Raw genomic sequence first — 24,667 nt, 5'->3', positions numbered from 1 at the left:
GTTTATTACAAATCATCACACAAACATGACAATATATAGTTCATACAATTTGATACGATATGGATTTATCAAATTCAATCGTTAAGCAATATTTACTTTTGACTTGCAACACTTTTCCAACTCTTTATCAAGGATACTAGTATGATACCAATCTAAGCCCCCATAGTTCCCGCGGCCCTGCGAGTGTCAATATATGTGATCCCATAAAACGGCCGATGCCCCCATCAGTTCCCCCGCCGAGTTATTAGAGACACACGACCAAAAACCAACGCCACTGCTAATGCAAGACAATCAACAAAGGCTCCCTTCCCTTTACCTCAAAAATCCGACACCACTTATGGCTCAATCACCTCATCTTAAGCCGCGCCGCACTTCCGGCCATACGGGCACTCCACTGCTCTCCTGCGTCCGGACCTGCCGCCATGCTCTCCCACAGCTGCTGTCCCGTAAAACTCCACCAAGCGCCAGTCCTCTGCCATGCACAATCCGACGAGATTAGAAAGGAAATCCCTGCGTACCGGCGCAGTAAGCAAAGAGAGGGCGAGGACACGGGCAAGACGCCCTAAATAGGCCCCCGCCCTCTCCCCCCCTCGGGGCGCCGGCCGGAAGTGACGTCACGACGTTGACCCGGAAGTTACTCGTGTTGCCGACCTGCTACTCCACCTATGACGATCACCAAGGGTGAGGGGGGGGGGCGTGCCTGGGTGCCCGGGGGGCCGAGTCCTAAGTGCGCGCTTCATTATATTTCGCGCTTGTCAAAGGAGGTTTCTAAACATCTGTCACTCTATATGAGAGAGCTCAAAGCAGTATATTGTCGGGGGCATTATCATGAGGTAATTGAACTTCACCATCATTATCTACCTTCAACATTCCCTCGGGATCCATAAACTGAGCAGCAGGCATTACCTCATGATTTCTAAAGTAACATTTATTCATGATACCTGCGAACATGCAATAGAATGTTCAGCCTCTGCTGGTTAAAAGTGTCACCGAGACAGAGGGCAATAACTATTAGTAACGGCCTCATTTCTGCTACTCTGAATCATGGGGTGTGATAATAATTCATAGGTGGCTTAGAATAGAAATCTAACAGGTTGTCTTATCTTGCTGAGTGCAGGTCGAAGCACTCATTTTGATTTCATACCTCAGTGCATATCAACAAAAGTTTCTTTACCAGTCTCTCCTATTAGGGTGATGTTTTTCTTTCACCTTAAGTCTCAGCAGAAGGCCTCTACAGGTTTCTCCCTAACTTCTATTTTGTGCAACTTAAATAAACAATGTAAATATACATAATGCCAAAGAACAGGTATTCCCATCATGGCAGGCTTGAAGGGGAATTTGTGCTGTAGTGGAAACAAGAGAGAAGGGGCCATAGTGACTTATCATTCCAGAGTTAACCGCACTAGTTACAAATGCCCACGAGCCACAGTGGGATCCACTGATGGGCTCAAGATGGAGGGGCACTGGACAAGTAGAATTCCAAGCCAACCTGCTTTCTGAGGCTTCTCTCCTTCAGCCTAGCTCTTGTGTTGCTCGCCCACCTGTCTCCTTTGCCTTAGGTTCCAAAATTGTTTGTCAATAGAATGAGGTGAGACCAAGCTGCAAGGCTTGTTACTCTATCCTCACATTTTGCCTCTGCAAGATATTTCCTCAAAGAAAATCATTTGTCACTTATCCAGAAAAGAATCTCTTTTAAAACTCTGTGTTTAGTACACAAGTGTTTATATGGGGCTGCTCGAGAGTTCTTAAAAACGAAAATTCGGAGATGAATTCCTGTCTGCCCTCTTGGTTCCTCTTTGGTAATGTAACAGGTCCGCCTCTCATTCAAAAAATTAACATATAGTGAAAAGGTTTTTCGTTTATTGTCCTCACCTCTGGAATACTCTACCTTTAGGGCTAACAATAAATCTCATAAACTCTTCTAAGGGAATATAGACATTAAAAACTTTCCTTTATGTTTAAATGCCTTTTTAGTGACAAGAAGCCATATCACTTCATGCTGCGTTTTACAGAAATAACATAACATGGCATGACATAGAATAACATGAGAGTGAGGAATGCTTTCAGTACAGAGCGGCAGACAGGTCATTAGCTTGCTTTTAAGATGGTCTTGTGTGTTTAAATATTCTGAATGTGACTTATAGCCAGCTGTCCGCTTGAATTAGTGTCTTTTGTATAATATATTTTGTCTTTGAATGGTCACAAACTGTATTCCCTCAAGAAACTTAAGACCAGTCTCTGCAAATGCGAATCCTCTTCGCAGCTTTAATTGCCAGAAATACAGATGGCAGGGTTCAAGCTCGAGTTGTCCATAGGAGAATGACGAATGGTCCAAAGGAAGCCAACTGGATTGGTAGGTCATAGGGCTAGCAGGGCCTCCTTTCAATTATAGGTTTTTGTTAACCAGTGTTGAGGTGGTGAAGGGTGGCTAGTTCACACAAAATCCTGATGATAACATACTGACCCTCTGTGGGGACGTTTCAATGCAGGAGATCTATTTGTAGGGTGGATTGACTACAACATTTATTTTCCAAATGTTTAAAACCTGAAACGAAAATCAAGCACTAGGAAATATGTTCTAGGGGAAGATGCCAACGAACAACACAACACAGGTCTTAATCACACCTTAGAGGGCCTGCAGCACCTGATAACATCTGGGGGAGCCAGGTCCATAATCTAGCTGCATGAATGAAAAGGACATCCCGTCTGCTCTCAACTGCTGTACTTTGATTTTTTATTTGCATATGGCCATGTCTGAACTGGGGTGGCAGAGTGGGCCAAAGAACGGTGATGGATCAAACCCAGATCTGCTGACTGGGTGTGAGCGTCTGATTGGTTCTGATGCTCCGTCCATCACCACCCCCTTTTGTACCGTACTTTGATTTTGAGCATCAAATGTTAGTTATTGGAGCATAATATCCTCGTAATACATTACTCTTTCCAGTGTCTCTCATACTGGGGCACTATCCAACTTGTTTCCACAAGCAGCAGACAGTTCCTACTTCAATGACTTGGGGAGATGGAAAATACATAACACAAACTGATACCAAAGCACGTATTACTTAAAGGCCACCTTTTTATCCATCTTTGTGCCCTGGTGCATATTTAAATAGGTGCGTCAGCTGCAAACTTGGAAAATGTGCCCTACTGTGATGAACCAAGAACAAGAACGGGTGTGATGAATGCGCTGCCCTCAGGGCAACTGCCAACTCGTGCCACCTTGGGAGCATCGCATTTAAGGGAAGTATGGAGCAGCTCCTTAAAAGTTGCTCCCTGTTTCACAGTGCAGGCGGCACCCATCCGGCACTTTCAAGAGGAATTAGAGATCCCCTTGCAGGTAGGTGGATGTCTGGGGAAGAGTTGGTCCATGTGACCCCCCCTTCCACCCATCCAGACGGCTGCTCTTTTTGACAGTGTGCCAACTTTTTCTGGTGCACTGTCAGTGCTCCACCTGAAGGCATGTCTGCCTCTGCGCCGTGTCGATTATATGGCACGTGGACAGAGTCAAAGTGATTCCCTCATTTGCTTGGGGCCACTACCCCATCCAAATAAGATAATGCTCTCTCATGATGGTGCTGACGCTACCTGTGCGCCAGGGCTATTTGTATTACAGAAGGGGCCGCTAAAGCTTCTGAGGCCCTTTCTGTAATACCAAGGTGCCCCAGGGTTGCACAAAGAGGATGCACATGCCCGTTAAACCCCTAGGGTACTTTCTGTAATACGGCATCAGGAGATTCCGAAGGTTTTTTTGAGGACTGGGTCAAAAACATGATGTGTAGAACCCTTGTGTTTGCTTTGTTTAAGTATAAAACATGAGGAAAGCATAAACCAGTGCAAGCTTGCTTTAGAAATCTAATTCTAGCTGCAAAAGGAACATGGGGCCTTGAAAAGCATGGAGTTTGGTGCATAACGCCCTCTCTGCCCTTTGCTTGTGATGGCCGTGGGTGGTACCTAAGCAAAACTGGAACAAATCTTCTTTTGCTTGGCAGTCACTACCATATGTGCATCTATCTTGCACTTTCCATTGTTCTATTCCACCTTTAGCTGCAGCTATGTGTAAATGTAACCCAACAGGAGCAGGATGCCATCTACGTACAAAACCAAAACAATTTCCATGTAGGCCACACTTTTTCAACACATTTCTCTCCCTTATTGCCCTATCATTTTAGAAAACAGAGTGGTCTCACAATCAGTTTGCGTCACTACACTCCAAGTCTCAGCAACAAAAGATAAAAGCCCAAACTGGTCTTCAACCGACATCAGACCACTACTCATGAAGGCCACATGACAGGTGCACTTCAACACAAGCATGCACTACCCATCTCCTACTGTGCTTTAGCACCTTCCTAGCAGTTCTTAATTTGAGCCAGTGGTTTACGGTGGTCGGCATCCGCTCTTAATTGTCAACACTGGCACTTATTACAGTCCGCTGCATGGTGGCGCTGTTTGTCCAATTTTGAGATTAGCACAACACAGTTGTTGAGTACTTCAATATACCTTAAAAATGGCTAATACCTGCCACCCAAGCCATTCTTATCGCTGTGGCTGGCCTCGAATAATCCGAATTGTCACACTTGTAGGAGTGTGATGGTTAGTAGCTGTGATGGTAATGTCATTGGCGGCACAGGCACGGGCAGTGGGATGCTGCAAGATCCAGTAGACTCCTGACGTAAGCACTGATATATATATATATATTTTTTTTACGAATTAAGCGCTGCTGCTAGGGATATGTAAATGCAACCTCAATACACACAAAGCATAACATGTGGCATCATGTTCTCCTCCCTACCTCTTGTTGCCACCCCGCCTTTCTTTTGCTCTCCCTTCCACATCTACAGCTGTATTCGCTAGTCAGAAGCAGCCTGGGGTGTGGAATGTTCAGCATTAATGCACCTTCATACATGTGTTCATACATACGTATGCATGATCTGCTCCCCAAGGGCGACGCACTTAAGTACTTCGGGAGACACAAATCTCGCCTACAGAAATGGCTCGCTGCTCAGAAGATTTCTAATCCACACACTGCCTTTTCATTTCATTCTCAAACGCTGCAAGCCCTCATCTGAAAGAGGACATTAGCTGCCGGAAACCGCGGGAGCACTTGCTCCGAATGTTTCAGTTTCTACTTGACGGCCCTTGTTTGCAGAAATGCCGGCTTTGAGCGCTCCACTTTACTTGGAGGCCAGGCGAGTGGCTTCTGAGGGCGGCCTAGAATAGCTTCTCAGCGGGGCATCACTATCTTCCGCACCAGAGCCCGGGCAGGCGGCCCCTCACCTCTAGACATCCTTTTTTTCTGCAAGGGCAGAGCTCCTTTCAAAGAGAGCGTGCCCGTACAGCAGATGCAGAATTAAAATTGAGTCTATTTGTAGCCCTCGTGAACTGCAATATGATGGGCCTCCTGTAAAATCAGAAGAGGTGATGTTATCTGCTGACTTCAAAGCTTCAGGGCCAGTAGGGGTTTCAATACCCGGTGTTCATTTAACTGCCAAAGGCATTCTGGGATTTGTAGTCGAGGTTTGACTCGAATAAATACATTGTAACACAATTCTAGAATTCAATGGTTGTAAAAGGAATCCTGCATTGCAATTTGAGATGAAATCATCTTATAACCGTGTGGGGAAAAACCTCTAAAATGCCTATGAAGTGGACCACCCCCATATGAGAGGCCTCTATCTAAGCGGGAGCTCTGTGTGCTGGTAGCTGCGTTGCACCATGGGAGTTCAACAGCATCAGGTATTCTACCAGAATATCACCTATAAAATATTGTCCTCAGAATATTGCCTACCAGAATACAGTGTATTGATTTGGGGATAAAGTAGTAAACCGGTACTTTCCTATATATACTCACATTCACAATATTTGGTAGTCTATATTCTGGCTATGGAATTTTATAGGATAATTTATAACTGATTTGCGAGATCTCTCTCTCTCTCTCTCTCTCTCTCTCTCTCTCTCTCTCTCTCTCTCTCTCTCTCTCTCTCTCTCTCTCTCTCTATCTCTATCTATCTATCTATGTGCTCATTGAGAAAGGCTAGCAATAGCCGAAACTTGTTTGATGTTTGGTCGTAAATAAAGTAAAAGAGACACATATTCCACATAGTGCACTGTACTAGGGATTTATCTGTAAATCAAATACACACATCATGGAGAAACCAATCATGCCATGTTTCTAAAGGAGGGAGCATATGCACTTTAGCACTGATTAGCAGTGGTAAATTGCCCAGAGTCCTAAAGCCAACAAAAAGAGGGTCATTAAAATAGGTGGAAGAAGACAAAAAGTTTGGGGATAACCCTACAAAAAAAGCCAGGTCCAAGAAGCACCCTTTCCCATCTTCATCTAGCTATCAGCACAAATAGCCATTTATTATTTTTTTTAAACTAAAGACCTTGACAAAACACACCTTTATAACTTTTTTATCCTGTAGATTATTGGTGAGGCTAGGAGACCTGTTTGAGGGTGGAGTTTGCTTTAAGTCAGTTAAAGTGCCAAACTAGTGGCACAGTTTTTGATGTAAATAAACAGACCCACCTCCTATAACCTTGACCAGAAGTTTTTTTTTTAAAACATATTTTTCGTCATACGTTTTTCTCCATAGGTGATAGTAATCTAATCTGCCCCTGATTGGCACCATCATGCTTTCCGGGCACTCTCATTAGTTCCTGGAGCTGCAGAGGACATCCCCAGAATGTTGCACCATTCTGACGCATGTCCCTATACGAGTACATATGTATTTGTATTGTGAGGAGGTGGATGTCTGAATGATGCAACTGAAGCAGTGGTCGCCCCACTGCCTGGCTCAGAGCCAGCAGAGGAAAAATAAAACTACGTTCTTACTTAATTTGCCGGCTCTGCGCCAGCACTGTAGGGAGAAGCGAGGCTGAGGCAAGGGAGGGAGGAGGAGAAGTGCTACTTGAACGCCACTCCCTAAGTGCTCATGTGTGTTTGTCCGGCCGTCTCAGGCCCACCAAAAGACACATGCACACTTAGGTGTGCTCCAGCTCAGTTGCATTGAGCAGCCGGGCTGGAGTAACCCCACAGACTCCCTGGCCTGAGCGGAGCGTCTTCCTAGCCCGCTCAGGCCAATCCCTGCGCTGCCCTGCAGCACGGGGATTGGATGGGAGTCTGTCCCAGGGGCTGCTGGGACCAGGCAGGAAAAGGAGAGGCAACGGGACGCTGGAGGCAGCCGGCGGCTAACGGATGTTTTAAAATATATAAATAAATATAGTATTTCTGCCCCCTGCGCAACTCCTCCCACATTCCCGCCACCTGCCCCACCACCCTTTGTTTATAGCGGCAGCCGCTGCACTTAAGATATATGTGACAGCCCCTAGAAAGAAAGGCCACTGTAGTAAGGCCTGGGTTTGGCAGTTTCAAGTACATGACTGCGTGCTTAAAAGTTGCATTCCTACCGCCAGGGTCCAAATTTCTATTTAAAAACTCTCCTAGGGTGGCTGGGATAGATTCGTAGTTAAAATATAGTACCATAAAGCTGTACACAAAGAGTCAATTAATTTTGGGTTCCGAAAATGTACCTGGAAATATGTGAAGCATCATAAGCGCTACATAAATACAATTTCAAATCAATGCAATGCAGTTGTCAAAAGTCCATATTGAAATTGAACATACTGGAAGGGAACGTTTTATCCCTTTCAGGGCAAATAAGCATTTTGAGTTCTTAGAAGCCACAGGCAGTCATTATCTGGTACCAGTAGTTTATAATCTATAAAACACAGAGCAAGAGACAATGTAGAATCAATGTATCTATAGTAGAACTACATGAATCCGACCAAGTGCATCTCTGGCCAGTACCTACGTATATATGAAGCACAGAGCCGGGGACATCTCATAGAGACAAAGGCAGCATTAAAGGGCCGTGTTATCCCTATCTACATTCGATTTGAAGATAAACACATTCCTATGACATAGATCCGCTGAGAACAATAAAACTAGGCACCACTCTTTCTGTTGACATATATAATACATGAAAAATCGTGACATCTCTCAATGTCTTTCATTTTATTTCAATGTTTTATTGCGCAGGCAGAACAAAAATGTATCAGAGTTATATGATGTACCAATCAATTGTGATTATTTGCGGCACAACTAATAATTAATACATGAACAACATGCACCGCTGTGCCAGCAAGGCAAGTAATACGAAGATCTACAAAAGTAAAATTACGTGTGCAAAGCATCTAAAAATGCAGAAAACATAAAAAACATTTTAACAGCTTTCACACCGAAAGCAATGAGGGATTCCATAGAAAGTGCACATTTATAGAAGAAATAAATCAGAAGATAAAATAACAAGCGCAAGTAAAAGGGAGTTATAGAGAATAAATGGATGATCATCTTAATTACAAACTTAACTAGTTTGGAGAAAAAAAAATCAGATCCACCAAAAACCAGGAGGTCCTGGAATATTAGTTTGGGGATAACAACTGTATTTTTTGGCATGGTTTGGTATGGTTTCCTTCCGGGACCCTGGCTCGCACCAAGTTTGTCTGCATAGCTAAATAAAATGTGGTACTCACACATAGGCTTAAGCTGTCCAATCAGTTCCTCTTTGGTCCACTTCGCCCATTCCTTCTTGTCGGTGTTGATGGAGCACAGAATTGGGCCACATGGCTTCCCACAGTCCTCAATGGCAGGCACATTCAGGTAGTGCACCAGCACAATGTCAGGATTCTGAAATATAGTAATGAGGGGCATGGTTAGATATCTGATTTTACTAACAAATTCCCTTCAAATGCAAGAATATCTATGAAATAGAGAAAAGAACCATCAATTGCAAAACAGTCATTTCCCACCCCCAGAGAAGGTTGATTGGATCACAGTAAACAGTTTTAGCCAGCGCACACAGATGAACAATATTGTGCATAGAAAACTACTAAAAGCAGTTTTCCCAATTGCGTCAATTGGGCCAGAAAACCACCTGGCCATAAGCATCTACACAGTAGTCAGACTAAAATGAACATACTGCTGACCACCAAAAAATCTTATCCTTTAATGTCAAAAACTCCAAAACACTGCAACCAACCCAGTGGAGATGTGTCACCAATATCTTGAGATGGCTATATTTGCTTCCAATCCAAGGTTGCACAGACTTCACACTGCCTGCCATTATGCATAAATCATGTTGTGGAGATGGCTCTCAATACATTGAGGATTGAATCAAACTATGAAACTCGAAATGCATAGATGACCAAACATGCATACTGCTTCATAGAACCCGGACCCCCCCATCTCGCCCCTGCTCCACCTCATGTACCCACAAAGCAACCTCACTCAAGGTGTGGGAAAAACAGGCCATGTTTAATACAACAAATCTTCACAAACATGACAATCAAATATCATTTGACAATTTAGGCTATGAATTTAAAGCATCACACATTAAAAACCTAGTGTTCAGAATTCACAGCCTAATTATTCTTCTTGACCCTAATACCCTCCAGCACCAAGGGGCCTCCAGGCTCGCGTCCCCGCCGTTTGAGAAACCACGCAAGGCGCAACCCACCTGCGTCCATGAGTGGTGAGCCGTCGTATCAGCAGGAAGAGAGGATGAGTGGAGGAGAGAAGCGGGCCTAAATAGCCCCCACGCCCCGCCTCCACTCATCCCAGCCGGAAGTGCACGTTCGCCCAACGTTGGATGACCCGGAAGGACAACTGCCGACCGGCTACCAATCCGGCTGCCGGTCAAGCCGCCGCCTCCCCCTAAAGGGTGTGTCTCAGGGGCGGGGGGTGCCGGGTCCTAAGGGCGCGCTTCCTGATAGTCGCGCTTGGCAAACATCTTGCATCTCTGAAACTTCCACACAAGCCCAGTCTGTCAGACATCTCGCCTCAACCGTCACTAACAGGATTTCTGAAGTGTTTCGCCAACAACTCAACCCATAACCAAAGGAAGGCAAAAAATAATATATTTTTTAAATAGTAGGTTTTTTTTATACAGTGCTGCACTTTCGCATTTTGTATTTGCTGTTGCGAAAAACTCCAATTCCTCCCCCAGCACCATAATGTCTAAACTGTGCCCAGAATGTATTACTAGTATTTGTATTGTATTTCAAAATCGAAATATGAAGAAAAATCTCATTCACCAATTGCTTGAGTGAACAAGTTGAGTTATGTTCATAAAGATTCATATCATACCATATTGCACACAAAGTAAACTGAATCACCTGTAAAAAGAAAATGGTATTATCAGGGCCACTGAAAATTATGTGGCAGGGGTGGCAATGTTGACTAAATTATGTGGTAATCAGAGGAAAATCATGCAGAATAATGCGGAACATTTTTAGATAGTATTACTTTATTATTTTCTCACTTTTAATGATATCTGGGCAAAGGCATCACCTCGTTAGGACGAGTTTGACAGCCAAATATAGCAATGCGCAACTGAAAGGTAACTAGTCAGCATTTGCGAAGGGACTTCCACTGGGCAAGAACACACATGTTGCTGTTTTTAGTAACTTGATCCTTTAAAGCGCGAATATGTTTGATAAAATCTGAAGATGATGGATTATGTAGCAAATCCCTAAATATGCAGAAAAAGCTAAACTCCAGTGGCTTTTGGTGTTATATACTTGTGTCTACAGCACTGGAACACGGAGCATCATACAGGCCTCTACAAACTGAAGCAAGAAAACAGCTTTCTCATCAGTTCTGGTTTTACTCCCTGCTCCCCTCGCGCAGAGGATTCCTCTTCCAAGCGCACATAAACATGTCGTGTTTTTTTCATGAGCGACAGAAAAAAAAGACTCAAGAGAAAGGGTGAGGGGGAAGTTGACAGCACTAAAAAGGGACCCCAGGAGTGTCCTTCGCGGCACAGGCTGACTCCCGGCCGCTTCTTCGCAGAGACGCCCTTGGATTTAGAGGCGGTAGTTAGGCGCCAGCACACAAATATCGCCGGTAACATGCTAATGAAGCCATCAAGATGCCTCCTCTTTCCTCTCAGAGTTTCCATCAGACAGATTTTGTTTTCCTCTGAAGATCCAGGAGGCCCATCCCACAGGTTTGTTTAGTGCCTCATTAACATTGTTCCAAGTGCGCCATTCGCGCTAATGTGCTGTGTTTCCATAGGAATGGCGCGCGCGAACTGAGGCCGACCAAGGGTGCACCGGAAGCCGACAACTGCGTGGCATCTCTGTCGCGGGAACGGCAGCTCTAACTCCGTCTTGGAAACAGCACTCCTGTCACAGAACCTCTGTTACTAAGGCAATGCAATCACAGCTTTTGTTTGAATGCCCCTTTCCATTTGAATTGGATATTAGCTTAATTTAAAGTTGATGTCTAGTACTCTACTTGTTTTCCTTGCGTATTTATTTTAGTCTTTTTTTTTTCCTCAAAGTTATTTGTACTGCGCAAACTGCAAATTTAATTTGCAAATCTAATTCTACTCCACTTCGGAAAGTGGGTCCTAATGTTTTCTTTAGGAAAAGGCGGTAAGGGCGCAGCTGGACTGAATAACCTCTGGGCACCAGCAGATGCTGAAGGTTACATTATGGGGGAATTTAGTGGAGGTTTATGTGATAGTCTACCGCTGGTCAGCAAAATATCCTAATAGTAGCATGATGAGGTGAATGACGGCCTTCAAGACTGCTGGTGTGCAGTGAGTTGGTGTCTGAACAGGCCTGCACAGAGGAGTCTAGTGCTGTCCAGCTTGGATTCCACTAGGGTACTGGTTACTTCTATGTGGAATCGAAATTACGTATTTTTAACGACACTCTCTTGGTGACAGTTTTGATATGGGGAAGAGGTAGGAGTACACTGGGTAGTGATTGGGAAAGTGGGTGATGCAGTGGGTGGCTAAGAGGAGCAGTACTGACTCTGTTCAGCTTGACTCCATATCTACCTGTTGTCTCTTCAGTGGTGATTTGCTGGCATTTGGGTAAGGTGATCCTAGGACCCGGCGAATTCGGAATAGATCTCATTGTCACTGATATGGTGACTCAGAAAGTGCAAGAGCAATACATATTAGAGGTAGGGGAGCCAACACATTAACAGCCAGAGTCATGCCATAAAGGGTGTGGCCATGCATAGGTTGACCCATAAAAATGTTTGGCATGTAAAATCATGCAACAAACATCTTGTAGGAATATGATACAATCTCTCAAGAACAATTCAAAAAGTTTATTTCTTTAACATGCAGAAGTGCTTAGTACATCAGATTATGTCACTGCATTGAGAAACATTTATAACACGTGATAGTTCTTAAGCATGAACTTCAAAACATTTATTCTAAGCCCTGACAACTATGCTATTAGTGAACTAAGAGGCAAGTCAGTTGTCATGAGAGCACTGTATGTGGCCTAGATTCTTATTATAGATGGAGCAACATTCTAATCTATTTAACCACTCACACATTTCAAGATGCTCACAAATGCAATAATAAAGAAAAAGAAGGCAAGGTGAAATAAAATATTTGCACAGGTTCACACAATTTGGTCATGTAAGGAGCCAGGATTGATCTCACGTGTTCGGGCTTAATATTGTGCAATTCAGTCACTAGGTGGGCATCTCTTTCACTCTCTTGTTTTGCATCCTAGGTCAAATCTTTGTCTTTAATTCTTAGTGCTCAAAGTTAAAATGTGGGTGTCAGGCACAAATGCTACACAAAAGCTTTACTCATTTTGCCCTCGAGGGCAGAAGGGGCCTTCGAGCTGAGAAAGAGCCAGGCATCTGTGTGATCTTTTGAGGTAATGAGGAGGCTTCCTTCTTCGCCTCTGTCACTAGGGGTGGAGCGTTGCTCAGAAGACGTGAGCAGCAGGATACACAAAAGGTGGGTTTGGACAGTTAGGTGGCAACTTCTTTTCAGAATGTTGGGAAATGTATAAGAATCATTGATTTGTTTGCTAAGTGCCTGAGGAGAGGATTCATATTTTCCCTCAAAGCAACTTCAAAGCGATAGCAGAACTTTTTGTACTCTGTGACATCTGTCAGGAATGAGCTCAGGTTAGATGAAGAGGTTTTAGCACTCCAGAGGGACGCTATCCCAATAGGGACCCTGTTGGAAAGGTGGTTATGGTGTTATAAGCCAGATGGCCTATTTGTATATTCATTGCCAGGTAAGGTGTTTTTTTGGAATAATGCGTCCACTGTAGGGAGCTGTGTTCGAGCTCATGGTCACAGGTTCAAATCCCAGCAGGTCCACTCAGCCTTTCATACTTCTGAGGTCGATAAAATGAGTACCATTGATATGGTAACAAAAAAACATCTGTTATCTAGTGCCTTGATACTCTTTGGTGATATGTGCGCTTTTCAAATAAACATGTTATGAGGCGGAATTGCATTGGTTGGGTGATCTTAAAGACAGCTGCACTTTCATTTTGAGCTGGGTGACTGGGCCACTGTGAATTGGTTTGGGAAGCAGGGGTGCAAAGGGATGCTTGAGTGTTTAGCATCCCAGAGGTACTTTTTTGTCTGTTTGGGGGATTGCTGCCTCTCTGGTGATGACAGGTCTAAGGTGTGATTCTTCGAATAGGTGGTAGTGGCTGGGCGGAAAATAGCCAGAGCTGACAGAGACATGGAAGTTTGCTATTCTAAGAAAAGGCTCAGCTGAATCAAAATCCTGAGATAATTGTTGCCCATCGACCACAAGCATATTAGGGCTCAGAAAAATGAGAGAGAGGTGATCACGGTTTATGTCTCTTGACATGTAGCTTGTGCAGGCCCATAGTTAATCTGTGAGATTTCGGGGCTGTGGATCTCAAATCTCCCAACTAAGAAAACAGGTGGCTGCATGGTGGAGGGCTAAGATGACCGGGGTTTGGTTTGGAGTCATTGGTGGCGGCACTAGGTGTCAGGAATCTGCTCTTTAGTCACCAGGAAGCAGGGCCATGCAGCCTTCAGTGGGGTGAAGGGAATTCTACACTGAATTTCTCCAATGATACCTAAAATGAATTACATGCTTTATTGTAATTTATTGACGAATCAGAGCCTTGTCATGTATAAAATGCAGCCCACGTGCCCCTTTCTAGGGGCCTTTGTACATGAAAAAGACCACGCGAATGCTTAGTACATGAGGAGTGTGGTACCTAACCTGCGAGCAGAGAAAGCAGAGTCTCTCTCATTGGCTGCCATGATGGGTGACTGACAACACATCACTGGCATTTGATGTCATTACTTTTATTATTCAATGGTTAGAAAAGGTATTTGACCAAAGATCTTTCCAGTGTTTGCCTGTGACTCAAATCGTTATATGTACCTGGATACGTCGCCAGCAGGTCCAGTGCCACTTAAGTGCCACTGTAGGTAGCTTCCTTATAGTGCCACCGCAAAGGACCACAGAAGAGAGCCAGATTACAACAAATGTCTCAAGATTTGCCTTGTTGAAAGAGAAAGAGATAAACCAAAACAACAAAATATCACTTTCCATGGGGCGCCAAAAATCTTTGCAATGCAATTGGTTGCCTGTGACATTAGCAAACGTTGCACCAGGACTCCTATGTCCTGTCTAGGCTGTCTTCAATTTGTGTGTTTATAGAAAAACGTGCCCCCATTATTACTCAGTGTCAGCCACTTCTCTGCCAACTTTGCTTTCTTGATGTGATCCCAGATGAGGTTGTGCTGGTTTGGATAATATCCAGGCCTTTGTAGAGCTTAGCTGTATGTAGGTCAGGAGCCAGGGGATTGGGCAGCAAGGCTGCTTTTGAGGAAGATTGTCTAAGTATGCTTTTTAAGCTTGTGTGCATTGTTCTGTGCAGTGTTGGTACTCTTCGGTCACAAGCAGGTTTGAGGAAGCAAGCTGCTGAGCAGCTGAGTTGTGAAGATATTTATTTTTAATAATTTAGACTATTTAATGTCTCTAAGAGTACACCCTCTAAATTGCTAATCTATCTTGGGCTACTTGCTACAGTGAAGGAATTATTCCTGTCCTGAAGCACAAGGAAGCAAATGACTGTCTTCTGAATATTCTATGACAGGCTCTCCTTTATATCCGTCCGGGTACCAACATCTCTGACATCACCACACCTGTTGCCTCTTCTGTATCACTGTCAAGGTAGTACCTACTTTGGCGCTCTTATGTCAGAAGTATGTTCCAAATTCAGTGCTTGCTTGTATTTATTTCAGCAGGAAGTGTAACAAAGGGTTGTGGCTGCTGGGAGTCACGAGATCTTTAAAGCAGTTTGATTCTGCAGGGTCCCGTGGCTAGAGTAGGGCCAGTTCGTACAGCAGTAGGGGCTTGGTGGTAGGTGATTTACTCTATTTGCATTGAATGCACTATGTTGTTTTGCAACTGCAGATGACTGGGGTTATCTAGGGTCGGTCTAGGGAATTAAAAGCAGCCCTGGCCAAAATGCTCAAACCAGCCCCGATCCCTTCGTCTCATCGTGCAATCTCTCTCTTTCCATCCATCCATCCATCCATCCATCCATCCATCCATCCATCCATCCATCCATCCATCCATCCATCCATCCATCCATCCATCCATCCATCCTCTCTCTCGTCTCCTGGCGTATCCCAGGTTTTCATTAGAAATACTTTCTTCTTTCTTTTCTATTTGTTCTCTTCTATTTTGTAATTATGTATGTATCATTTGTTATATGAAAGGCTGCTGTGCTTCTCATTGTTGGCCGAAAACACCATGAATAAATTTCAATTTCTCTCTGTGTGTAAATCTTCCAGTTGAGGGAGATGCTTGATAACATTTTTAGACCGCCATGGGGGATCTTTTAATCAAGACACGGTCGGTCAGTGAAGGTGGGTTTTGAAGAAAGTTTTGCAAAGCAGAATGAGATTGAGGGAATTAGATAGGCGAGGAGTGAGGTTCATGTTGGAAAAGTCTGCAAGGAGATGCAAAAGTGCATTTTTGTCCTTTTTTAAACTCACGTTGAGCTTTATGTTGACAAGTGTTATTATGTTATAGAGGAGGCAGAATCTAGGAATGCATCCAGATCATTGAAGGGTGTACTGCTAGCACCCAGATGAGGGAAGATCAGCAGAGTGTTGGCCAGGGGTGGCTCCTACGTAATGGCGGAGGAGTGTCACCCCACTGGTCAGAGTCCATCACAGAAACATAAAATTATATTAAAACAATAATATCATCTTTTTTGTTTGAGGGGCTCTGGTTCACTTTGCATGTGGGGCCATAACAGGCAGGATTGGGCACTTAGAAGTGCGCATGTAATTTTGGCCGGCCATCTCAAGCCGGCCAAATAGACAATTTGCACATCTATTTCTCCAACAGCTAGGTTGGAGAAAAGAAGCAGGCTCCCAGACAATGTCTGAGCGGCACAGCAGGCTGCTCAGACCAATCCTGGCGCTGCTCTCAAAGCATGAGAGCAGCATCTGGCATGGCTGGGCAGCCTGTGCCTTCCCAGAGACTGCTGTGCGCGAAGCACCCAGGCGTCCATCGGTGCCCGGACAGCAAGAGGTACTTTTATAAAATATTTTAGTTTTTACCCTCAATCCTCCCCATGCCCTCCTCCCGCCCCCATCTTTGTTGTGCAGTGGCCGTCACTTGTGTTAGCCCTAAAAGAGCGAAGGACAAATGTTTGCAAGAGAATTGGGGGAGGGGGCTTAACTGGAGGGATTGATGTGGTTGTAAATGATTTGTTCAGATACAGCTAATTTTACCTCGATTTCAGAAAAAATGGTTGCTTGGATACCTGTGATGTAGTTTGTGTCGAGGGATGTTGGTGTAGCAGTAACAATAGAGTCTATCTACCTCTCTGAAATCGTTGAGAAATGAAGTGGCAGGGTGTGAAAGAAGCAGTGATGAATATCATCTTATTATAGATAGACCTGGCATTCTATAGCCAGTGTGAAATGGGGCCCTGTACAGATTTGCCTTTGTGGCCGAGTCATAGTGGTCAGCTTACATTTCATAAACGTAGGCTCCTGGGCCAGCATTTAGAGTACATGACGCATAAGTGGAGGGCATGGTTTCAACGTATTATTTGTGTTTGAGGTGGAGAGTTTGATAATGTGAGTGATAGCATTTGGCTTGTGCACATCTGCATATCTGCCTAAAAAATAGTTCACTTAGGTGCAATGACTGGTAGGCCAAACTGTACTTTTATTTCTGCTTTCATTTCATGTCGTTTTGTCTTTGTTTTTGCAAAGGGTAATTTTTAAAAAACTTTTTGGGCAAAAATATACAAATGACATTTAGACAGCAGCAATTGTACTTTTTATTACTTTTAGTTCTTAACGTTATTTGTGGTTGTTTGGAAAATTAAATTAAAATATAGATTGGCAAGGCAAGATCTATTGACTTTGCCATTGCTTGTTTAAGTTATTGGCTGCTGAATGGGTGAGCTTGCTAGGGCACTCAAGCCTAATACAGTACAGCCAGGCTTTTGGGGGGCAGGGGCATTTTTTGTGAATGCTGATCCAATATTTGTCTGCAAGGCTATATTTGTTCCCGTTGGCAAGGCAGCCGAAGTCCAGTGTGGACAACTGCTTTCATTCCAGGACACTTCCTATAGTGTGTTTAGGTTCTTTATAACAGATCTGCAAGAGTCAGTTTATTTGGCTGAAAAATTATATCAAGCTGTGGATACTTAAATTATCAATATCAATAGTTTACTTTGACTGAATTAAAGTTAATATTTATTGTCAAAGCAGTAATTTGTACATGTGTGGCTAAAATTATTCTATTGAGCAGCATTGCTATAAATGTCTAGAACCCATTGGACTTGGGCGTCATTTACAGTTGCAGTGCTTAATTTGTAAAAGAATGAGGGCCTGGAGCCTGAAGCTGTACTCAGCGCAATGAATACCAAAGCTACCTAGTCTTGAATTCACCTCGGGCCTCTTTAACCCTCAACTAGATACTGCGGCCCCTTTATCTCACTCTCGTCGGTCCCTGCTTTCTCCCTTTGTGACAGCTTTTCCGTCTTCCTCTTCCTCCATCTTTTCACTCTGTGCGTTTTTCCCTCTCTTGCTCGTGGTCAATATCTGATGAGGAAAAATAAATGCCGGTCCCCAAAACTCAGCGCCAATGGGACCCGCCTGCAACCTAAGTCACAAAACACTGCAGTTTTGGAAATGCAGACAGGTCACCAACAATTGGCACATGTCCCATCTGCCCTTTTTAGAGCTTATAGAAATTCTAAATAGAACATATGGGACATCCAAAAATGTGGCCAAAAATCCTCTCCATAGTGCAGATGGGACATCCGTAAAATTTTGCCGCATTTTTCACGTCTACCAAACTCTAAAAGATCCTTTTGGTATCCATCCTAGGAAGTTGTAACACTTACGTGACACAACTAAACTTGAGGATGCAACATTCTTCAACCTCAGAACACAGCAGGTTAAAGGTCAGAGACTCAGGGGAATATAATGATAGAACTCCCTATTCGTGGTATAACATAGAAAATATGTAAAATGGAAACACAGGTATCCTCGTCCAATCGCGAACAAGCCGTGCACGGAAAAATTAAGAATTCCGTTCTACATGATGAAACATAGTGGAATGTCAACTTAGCGATTCATGTTTAAGACATCAATTATTGGAAAGTGAATTAAACCAGTACTCTGCGAGTTCATAATATTATACATATTCAGTGAAATGTAAACTAAGCATAATGACAACCCAACCCATCAATGGAATGTAACATAGCATTCCTTGTCAATGACATCACAAATAGTTGAAAATAAACCAAAGATTTCTCAATATATCACAGACAGTTAATTGAACTTAAAAACAAAGTATAGCATGTGTAATGTAAATATACAATTAATTTCCTACTACATCACAAACAGACTTTTCTGTCCAAATATTAGGTTTTTATTTTGGCCTATAAAAAATTAGAATATCGACCAATACTATATCGTCAAGGTGGGTATGCATATGTGAGTATAGAATAACTGCTCTTAACTTATATGTCAGCAAGCTAGTTAGGCATGGAGTTATTTATACATGTATACCTTCTTTACTTACCTTGATGATAAAGGCCTCAATTACAAGTGATCTGGATTTAGGCGCTGGGGTAAGGGAAGGCAAGACATGTTTTTCAGCAAGCCTGCACCTAAATCCATCTATTCTGAAGCTCAGATTTATTAACACTTTCGCCTGATTTACACTTCATTTGTAACACAAGCCCAGAGCAAAGTGTTGTGCTGGTATTTATTTTCCATGCAAATCAGGATGTCCTTTGGAAAGTTGGTCAAAGTAACGCAAAGTAGCACCCTGTGCTACTCTGCATCAAGGGGGTGTCAAACAGATGGTACATGGGTATTCCCATGCAACCACCCAGGGTTTTGCTACAAATCCCTATCTACTACGCTGGTAGATAGAGATTTGTGCCAGAAAATTATGGCTCCACTCGGCCCATGTAGCTGTGGAGCAAGTTTTAAAACTCTCCACATTATTCCAACTTTCCATGTGTGCTGCACTCTATAGCACCAAAACAAAGTGGGAAACATATTAAAGCATAGTGTGTGGAGAGAAAGAGCTCCCTTCCAGTGCAAAACCTTTGCTTGATAGAACGCACAAACCCTTTCACAATGGTGCAAGGGTGTGTGCCTTGTTGCATGGCAGACTGAAGTGCACCAGAGCAGAGTGAAAGAAAAACAGAACCAACCCTCACTAGATTTGACGCTGTTCTGCTCTCTACCTTCCATTCATACCACAGAAATCAGACATGTGGACTGGTGTGCCTTCAATTCACTCAAAATGATCAGCTTTGCAGCCTAACGATCGTTGTGGAGGTTTCACAGTCAAGGACATTACAGCACAGCGCCTAGAGGCAACCATTTGCCACAGGTTGCCAGAGTTTAATTCTCTTGTTCAAGACACCTACCGTGGAGATCCACTTACCGCACACCACACAGCTTCAACCAGGAATCCCACACAGTGACATTTATCCTTTAATTGAGGACCACCCCACACAGATTGGGCTCCAATACCAGCCCCTCCCAAGCCATCCCTTGCATCAGTTTTCCTCTAAAGCATCCCATGCGTCACTAGCGCTCAGTAAATATCTCCACATTCAGCCTACACATTGGGCAGGTGCTACCCAAACCTACATCCTGATGATGACCCTGTCTAAATTGTATGCTTAAGGTCGAAACGTTGGCTTGACAAAATAATAGTGTAATGTTTTTATTTGGATTCTGCAGCATTTCACTCTTTGTTTGGGTGTGTACAAACAACAAATGCATCCTGGATAAGTCTCTATTGTATGTTCATAGATTGTATATCACCATCTCACTTTACATTCACTTATTTTCACTTACACCGTGTTGTGCCATTTCTGATCACCTTCTTATAACTTGATTGAAGTATATAACTGCAATGATTTTTTTTTTTTTTTGGTGGTAAGAAATTAAAATAAATCCGTTCACTTGAGAAATGGAACCAGTCACTTGATGGTCAAAATGACTATCTCCAAAGAAGTAGATGTTCACACTTCCCTCCTTTAGGGACCACTGTTTTGCTTTATTACCCTCCCTTTCATTCAGCACAGCAACTTTGAACATTTAGTAAATCTTCTTCTTGAGTTTTTGCCGAAGGGAAGGAGTAAAATGCAGACTCGGAATTACCAGATCCAAATCCACATGCAGAGTCCCCATTCCTAGGACAAATCCACCCCTGTTTACCACCTGCTATCAGCAGGTGGTAAACAGGAGAAAGTAGTAGGTGGTGTGAGGGTAATTGAGTGGCCAGGCTTCAGGGTGCAGAGGAGGCTGTGCCAGGCAGGCGGAGGGTTCTGTGCATCCACATGCCCAAGGAAGAGGATGAGCAGGGGCCAGGCTTGCACATGAAGCTGAACCTGCATTCAAGTTTACCTGCAAGATTGACCAGCAGGTAAAATTCGGACTGGTGTTCCCTCATCAAGGAAACCCAGTTACAGGAATACTTGAAATCAGGAGGAACTGCATCCCACTGGGAAACACTGTCCCCCCCGTAATCTGGCCCATAGTGGTAGTCAATATACTTGATTCAATATTTTTGTAGGTCGAAATAAAAATCTTGTTTATGTGATAGAACACCAAATAAAGTCAGTGGAACATGCAATTCATTTTCTATGACATCACAAATAATGCAGGGTCAATAGATCACTTCCTGTCCAACATATTACAAACAGTCAGTGGAATAATAGAGGAACAGAAGCACAGAAAATGCCAGCTTACATCCTAGTTAGAAGCAGACAACACATTTTGAAAGTATTTGCACAGTTTGAGGCGCGCTTCAATAGAGGAGGCTTGTGCAGAAGGGTGTTTGGCACATTATTGACTGAGATTTCTGCTCCTGTCCAATCAGACTCACTGTTCCTGAACAGCATAATGTTCTGTTGTCCACATGCACACGGTACTAAATGTACGCTGGCTCACTGCCTATTCGCAAGGTGACTGGCTCATCTCTTTTAGGTCAGTGGTTTCAAAGAATCAAGAGGATTTATTGACAGCTTGCTTAATGAGCACTCTCAATAAATTCTTAAAGCCTCCTCGGCCCACCCCGCAAAGCTGTCTTCCTTCTTTGTTTCAGTAAAAAGCATGTCTTTCATTATTAACCGGAAAGTTTTTGGATATCTTGTGCACGGCATAAAGCAAATGCTTACATATAGTCATAAAATATGGGGCATCACCAACTGGTCTAAATCGATTAAAGAACGGCAAGTTGGTTAAGGCAAATTGTACATTCATGTCTGAATACCAAGTGGACTGCCTCTAAAAGGTGCAAGATGCAGCTCTGTACTTGCAAATTGTATATACGCAGCACTCCATTAAAAAAAACTTTAGTTTCCAATGAGGGCAGAATTTCTTCCATTTGTAGATGAACATTTATAGAATCCTTCTTGAACCTGAATCAATCATGGCTAATTTGGATCTCACCTGCTTTACAAATGACTGCAATGCTTTAACACTTGAAAGTTGAACCATAATGTCAATCGAAGTATTCACACACAAGGCAACAAAAGTTGAAAGTCCAAAAAAAGATTCTATTTCATACCATCCACTTAAGTTCCTGAGACAAAAGATTACAAAGTCAGGTTTGTAGTGTAGAGGCAAAAAACTCCAGAAAGGTTCTTCAAAGATGAATAAGGAGTTAACCAAAGGTCACCATTTACAGGCAAATTTGAAGGTCGGTCTAATGATGAAGATCTTATTGGTTATATGGGGCTCTTTAGTAGAATTAAATAGGATGCTGCACATACTGCATCTTTTCAACTTTATGTTTCCCGGAATGGAGCAAATGTTCTCACATTTATTGAAATTGCATGAAAGATAGCTCGATTTTGGCAAGGTGTTTGTTTTCTCCCTTTTCCAAATTGCAACTGGTGTCTTCATGAGTTTACGGAAATTGATTTTAGTTCAATTTTTCACAATTTGAACAACGATTTCCACCTAGATAAAATAATCCATTCAAATTCCATTCCCTTAATAACTTATTGTCAGTGATAAAAGAATGTTTACTCTTTATAAATGATGATCAACACCCCTATGACTGCCAGAATGTTCCGAGGCAGATTTTTTTACAGTCAGTAATACCAAGACCCGAAATGTGACTTATTTCTCATCAGTAATTTACTTTGAAATTCCCATGAATGAGTAGTTATTTGAGTAGTAGGATTGCAACTAAAATATATTGGTTCAAATAAAATCATCTGACAAGCTATCATGTCTGAAAAAGAATATCAAAAGATACAACGCGTATCTCTTGGGCTCAGGGTCTCTTCTGGTCTGGAGGAAGCAGAAAGGAAGAAGTTGTTCCTGAAGGGGAAAAGATAATCATCCATATTTGGATTGTATGGAAACCCCTCGTGGGCTGGCGATTCTCAGCCGGCAACCAGATGGTCTAAGACCGGGCAACCCTCCCCCCTGTCTGGGGCTCCGCCGCGTGGCAAAGGGCCCAGGACTGGCTCTATCGGTCCTGGTCAGTGCTCCATTGGGCATGTAGGCCAAAGAGAGCCCTGGCTGGGCACTCCCACCCTGGGCTCTGTCCTCCATCATGGGCCTAGGCAGGCCTTCCCCATAAACGAGGAATTCCCAGTAAGTGCGGGTCATAAGCTTGCGTTGATTAAGTCCCTGCCCTTTGTACACACTGCCCGTCACTACTACCGATTGGATGGTTTAGTGAGGTCCTCAGATCGGCCCCGCCGGGATCGGCAACAGCCCTGGCGGAGCGCCAAAAAGACGATCAAACTTGACTATCTAGAGCACGGGTACTCATAGTATGGCCCGCGGGCCGCCAGCGGCCCGGCAAGCCTTCCGTGGCGGCCCGCGGACCTTACAGACATCATACCTGTGTGTTTTTTACATCGCCGGTTGCAGCAGCGTGGAGCTTCTGGGGCCCGGGCGATTTCTTTTAAAGACCATTAACTTGTAAATGAGGCTTTGTTGAATTTCACCTCTTCTTAGCGCCCCTGATGCAGGGGCGCTAAGAAGAGGTGAAATACAATAAAGCCTCATTAACAAGTGAATGTTTTTTAAAACACCTGTTAAGTACTTGGGTGCGGCGGCGGCTGTGTGTGTTCTCGGAAGCTGTCTCAGCGCGGGTGAGGTGTCAAAGGGTGAGGAGGACAGCAGGGTGAGGTGACGGAGGGCAACAGGGAGTGAGAGCAGCAGGTGAGGTGACAGGGGGAGGAAGACAGAGTCCGCAGAGGGAGGAAGACAGAGGGAGAGGGAGAGGGGGAAGACAGAGGGAGACAGATAGGGAGACAGACAGGGAGACAGAGGGCGAGGGAGGGAGACAGAGGGGGAGGGAGGGAGAGCGAAAGGGAGACAAACAGTGATTCAGAGAGAGAGAGAGAGAGGGAGGGAGACGGAGAGAGAGAGGGAGACAGAGGGAGGGAGACAGACAGTGAGAGAGAGGGAGGGAGGGAGACAGAGAAAGGGAGACAAACACAGAGAGGGAGACAGAGGGAGAGAGAGAGAGAGAGATAGAGGGAGGGAGGGAGGGAGAGAGGGAGGGAGGGAGGGAGAGGTAGGGAGACAGACTGAGACAGACAAGAGGGAGACAGAGGGAGGGAGACAGACAGAGGGAGGCAGATGGAGGGAGACAGAGAGAGGGAGAGGGAGGGAGAGGGAGGGAGACAGAGAGAGGGAGAGGGAGGGAGAGGGAGGGAGACAGAGAGAGGGAGGGTGACAGGGAGGGAGACGGAGGGAGAGGGAGGGAGACAGAGGGAGGGAGAGGGAGGGAGACAGAGAGAGGGAGGGTGACAGGGAGGGAGACGGAGAGAGAGGGAGGGAGACAGGGAGAGGGAGACACAGTGAGGGAGACAGAGGGAGAGAGAGAGAGGGAGGGAGACTGAGCGAGAGATAGATAGATAGATAGATAGATAGATAGATAGATAGATAGATAGATAGATAGATAGATAGATAGATAGATAGATAGATAGATAGATAGATAGATAGATAGATAGATAGATAGATAGATAAGATGTGTGAATGCCGGGTCTGGTGGCTCAGTGGACGAAGGCGTCCGCTGCAGGGGCCAGTGTTCAACCTCATGGTCATAGTTTTTTTTTGTGCTCTAGCCCCGCCTCCTCCCCCACTGCCCCCGCCCCCACCAGTGCGGCCCTCAGCCACAAACCACACTGTAAATTTGGCCCCCGAGAGAAAGTTTGTGAGTACCCATGATCTAGAGGGAGTAAAAGTCGTAACAAGGTTTCCGTAGACATAATGCAGCCTGACGCATCACAAATGCTGCTGTTGGGAAAACCTCAGTGAGTGGACTCTGACAAGGCCCATATTGGATTTCTACATGGAAGTCTG

At 44.1% G+C, this 24,667-nt stretch overlaps 1 protein-coding gene across 2 annotated transcripts in view; it reads right to left on the bottom strand.

Annotated features, from left to right (window-relative positions):
• Positions 1–24,667, bottom strand: part of CAMTA1 (calmodulin binding transcription activator 1) — a 3,052,768-nt gene that overhangs the window by 812,004 nt on the left and 2,216,097 nt on the right. For both annotated transcript variants that reach the window (XM_085604480.1, XM_085604488.1), the window contains exon 6: positions 8,536–8,689. In XM_085604480.1, the coding sequence (XP_085460606.1) occupies positions 8,536–8,689 (154 nt within the window). The remainder of the gene's footprint in view (positions 1–8,535; positions 8,690–24,667) is intronic.

This window comes from Triturus cristatus, chromosome 1_2 (assembly GCF_964204655.1).
Source record: "Triturus cristatus chromosome 1_2, aTriCri1.1, whole genome shotgun sequence".
NCBI lineage: Eukaryota > Metazoa > Chordata > Amphibia > Caudata > Salamandridae > Triturus > Triturus cristatus.
The sequence above is the reverse complement of the archived record's forward strand: the minus strand, read 5'-3'. Positions and strand labels throughout refer to the sequence as shown.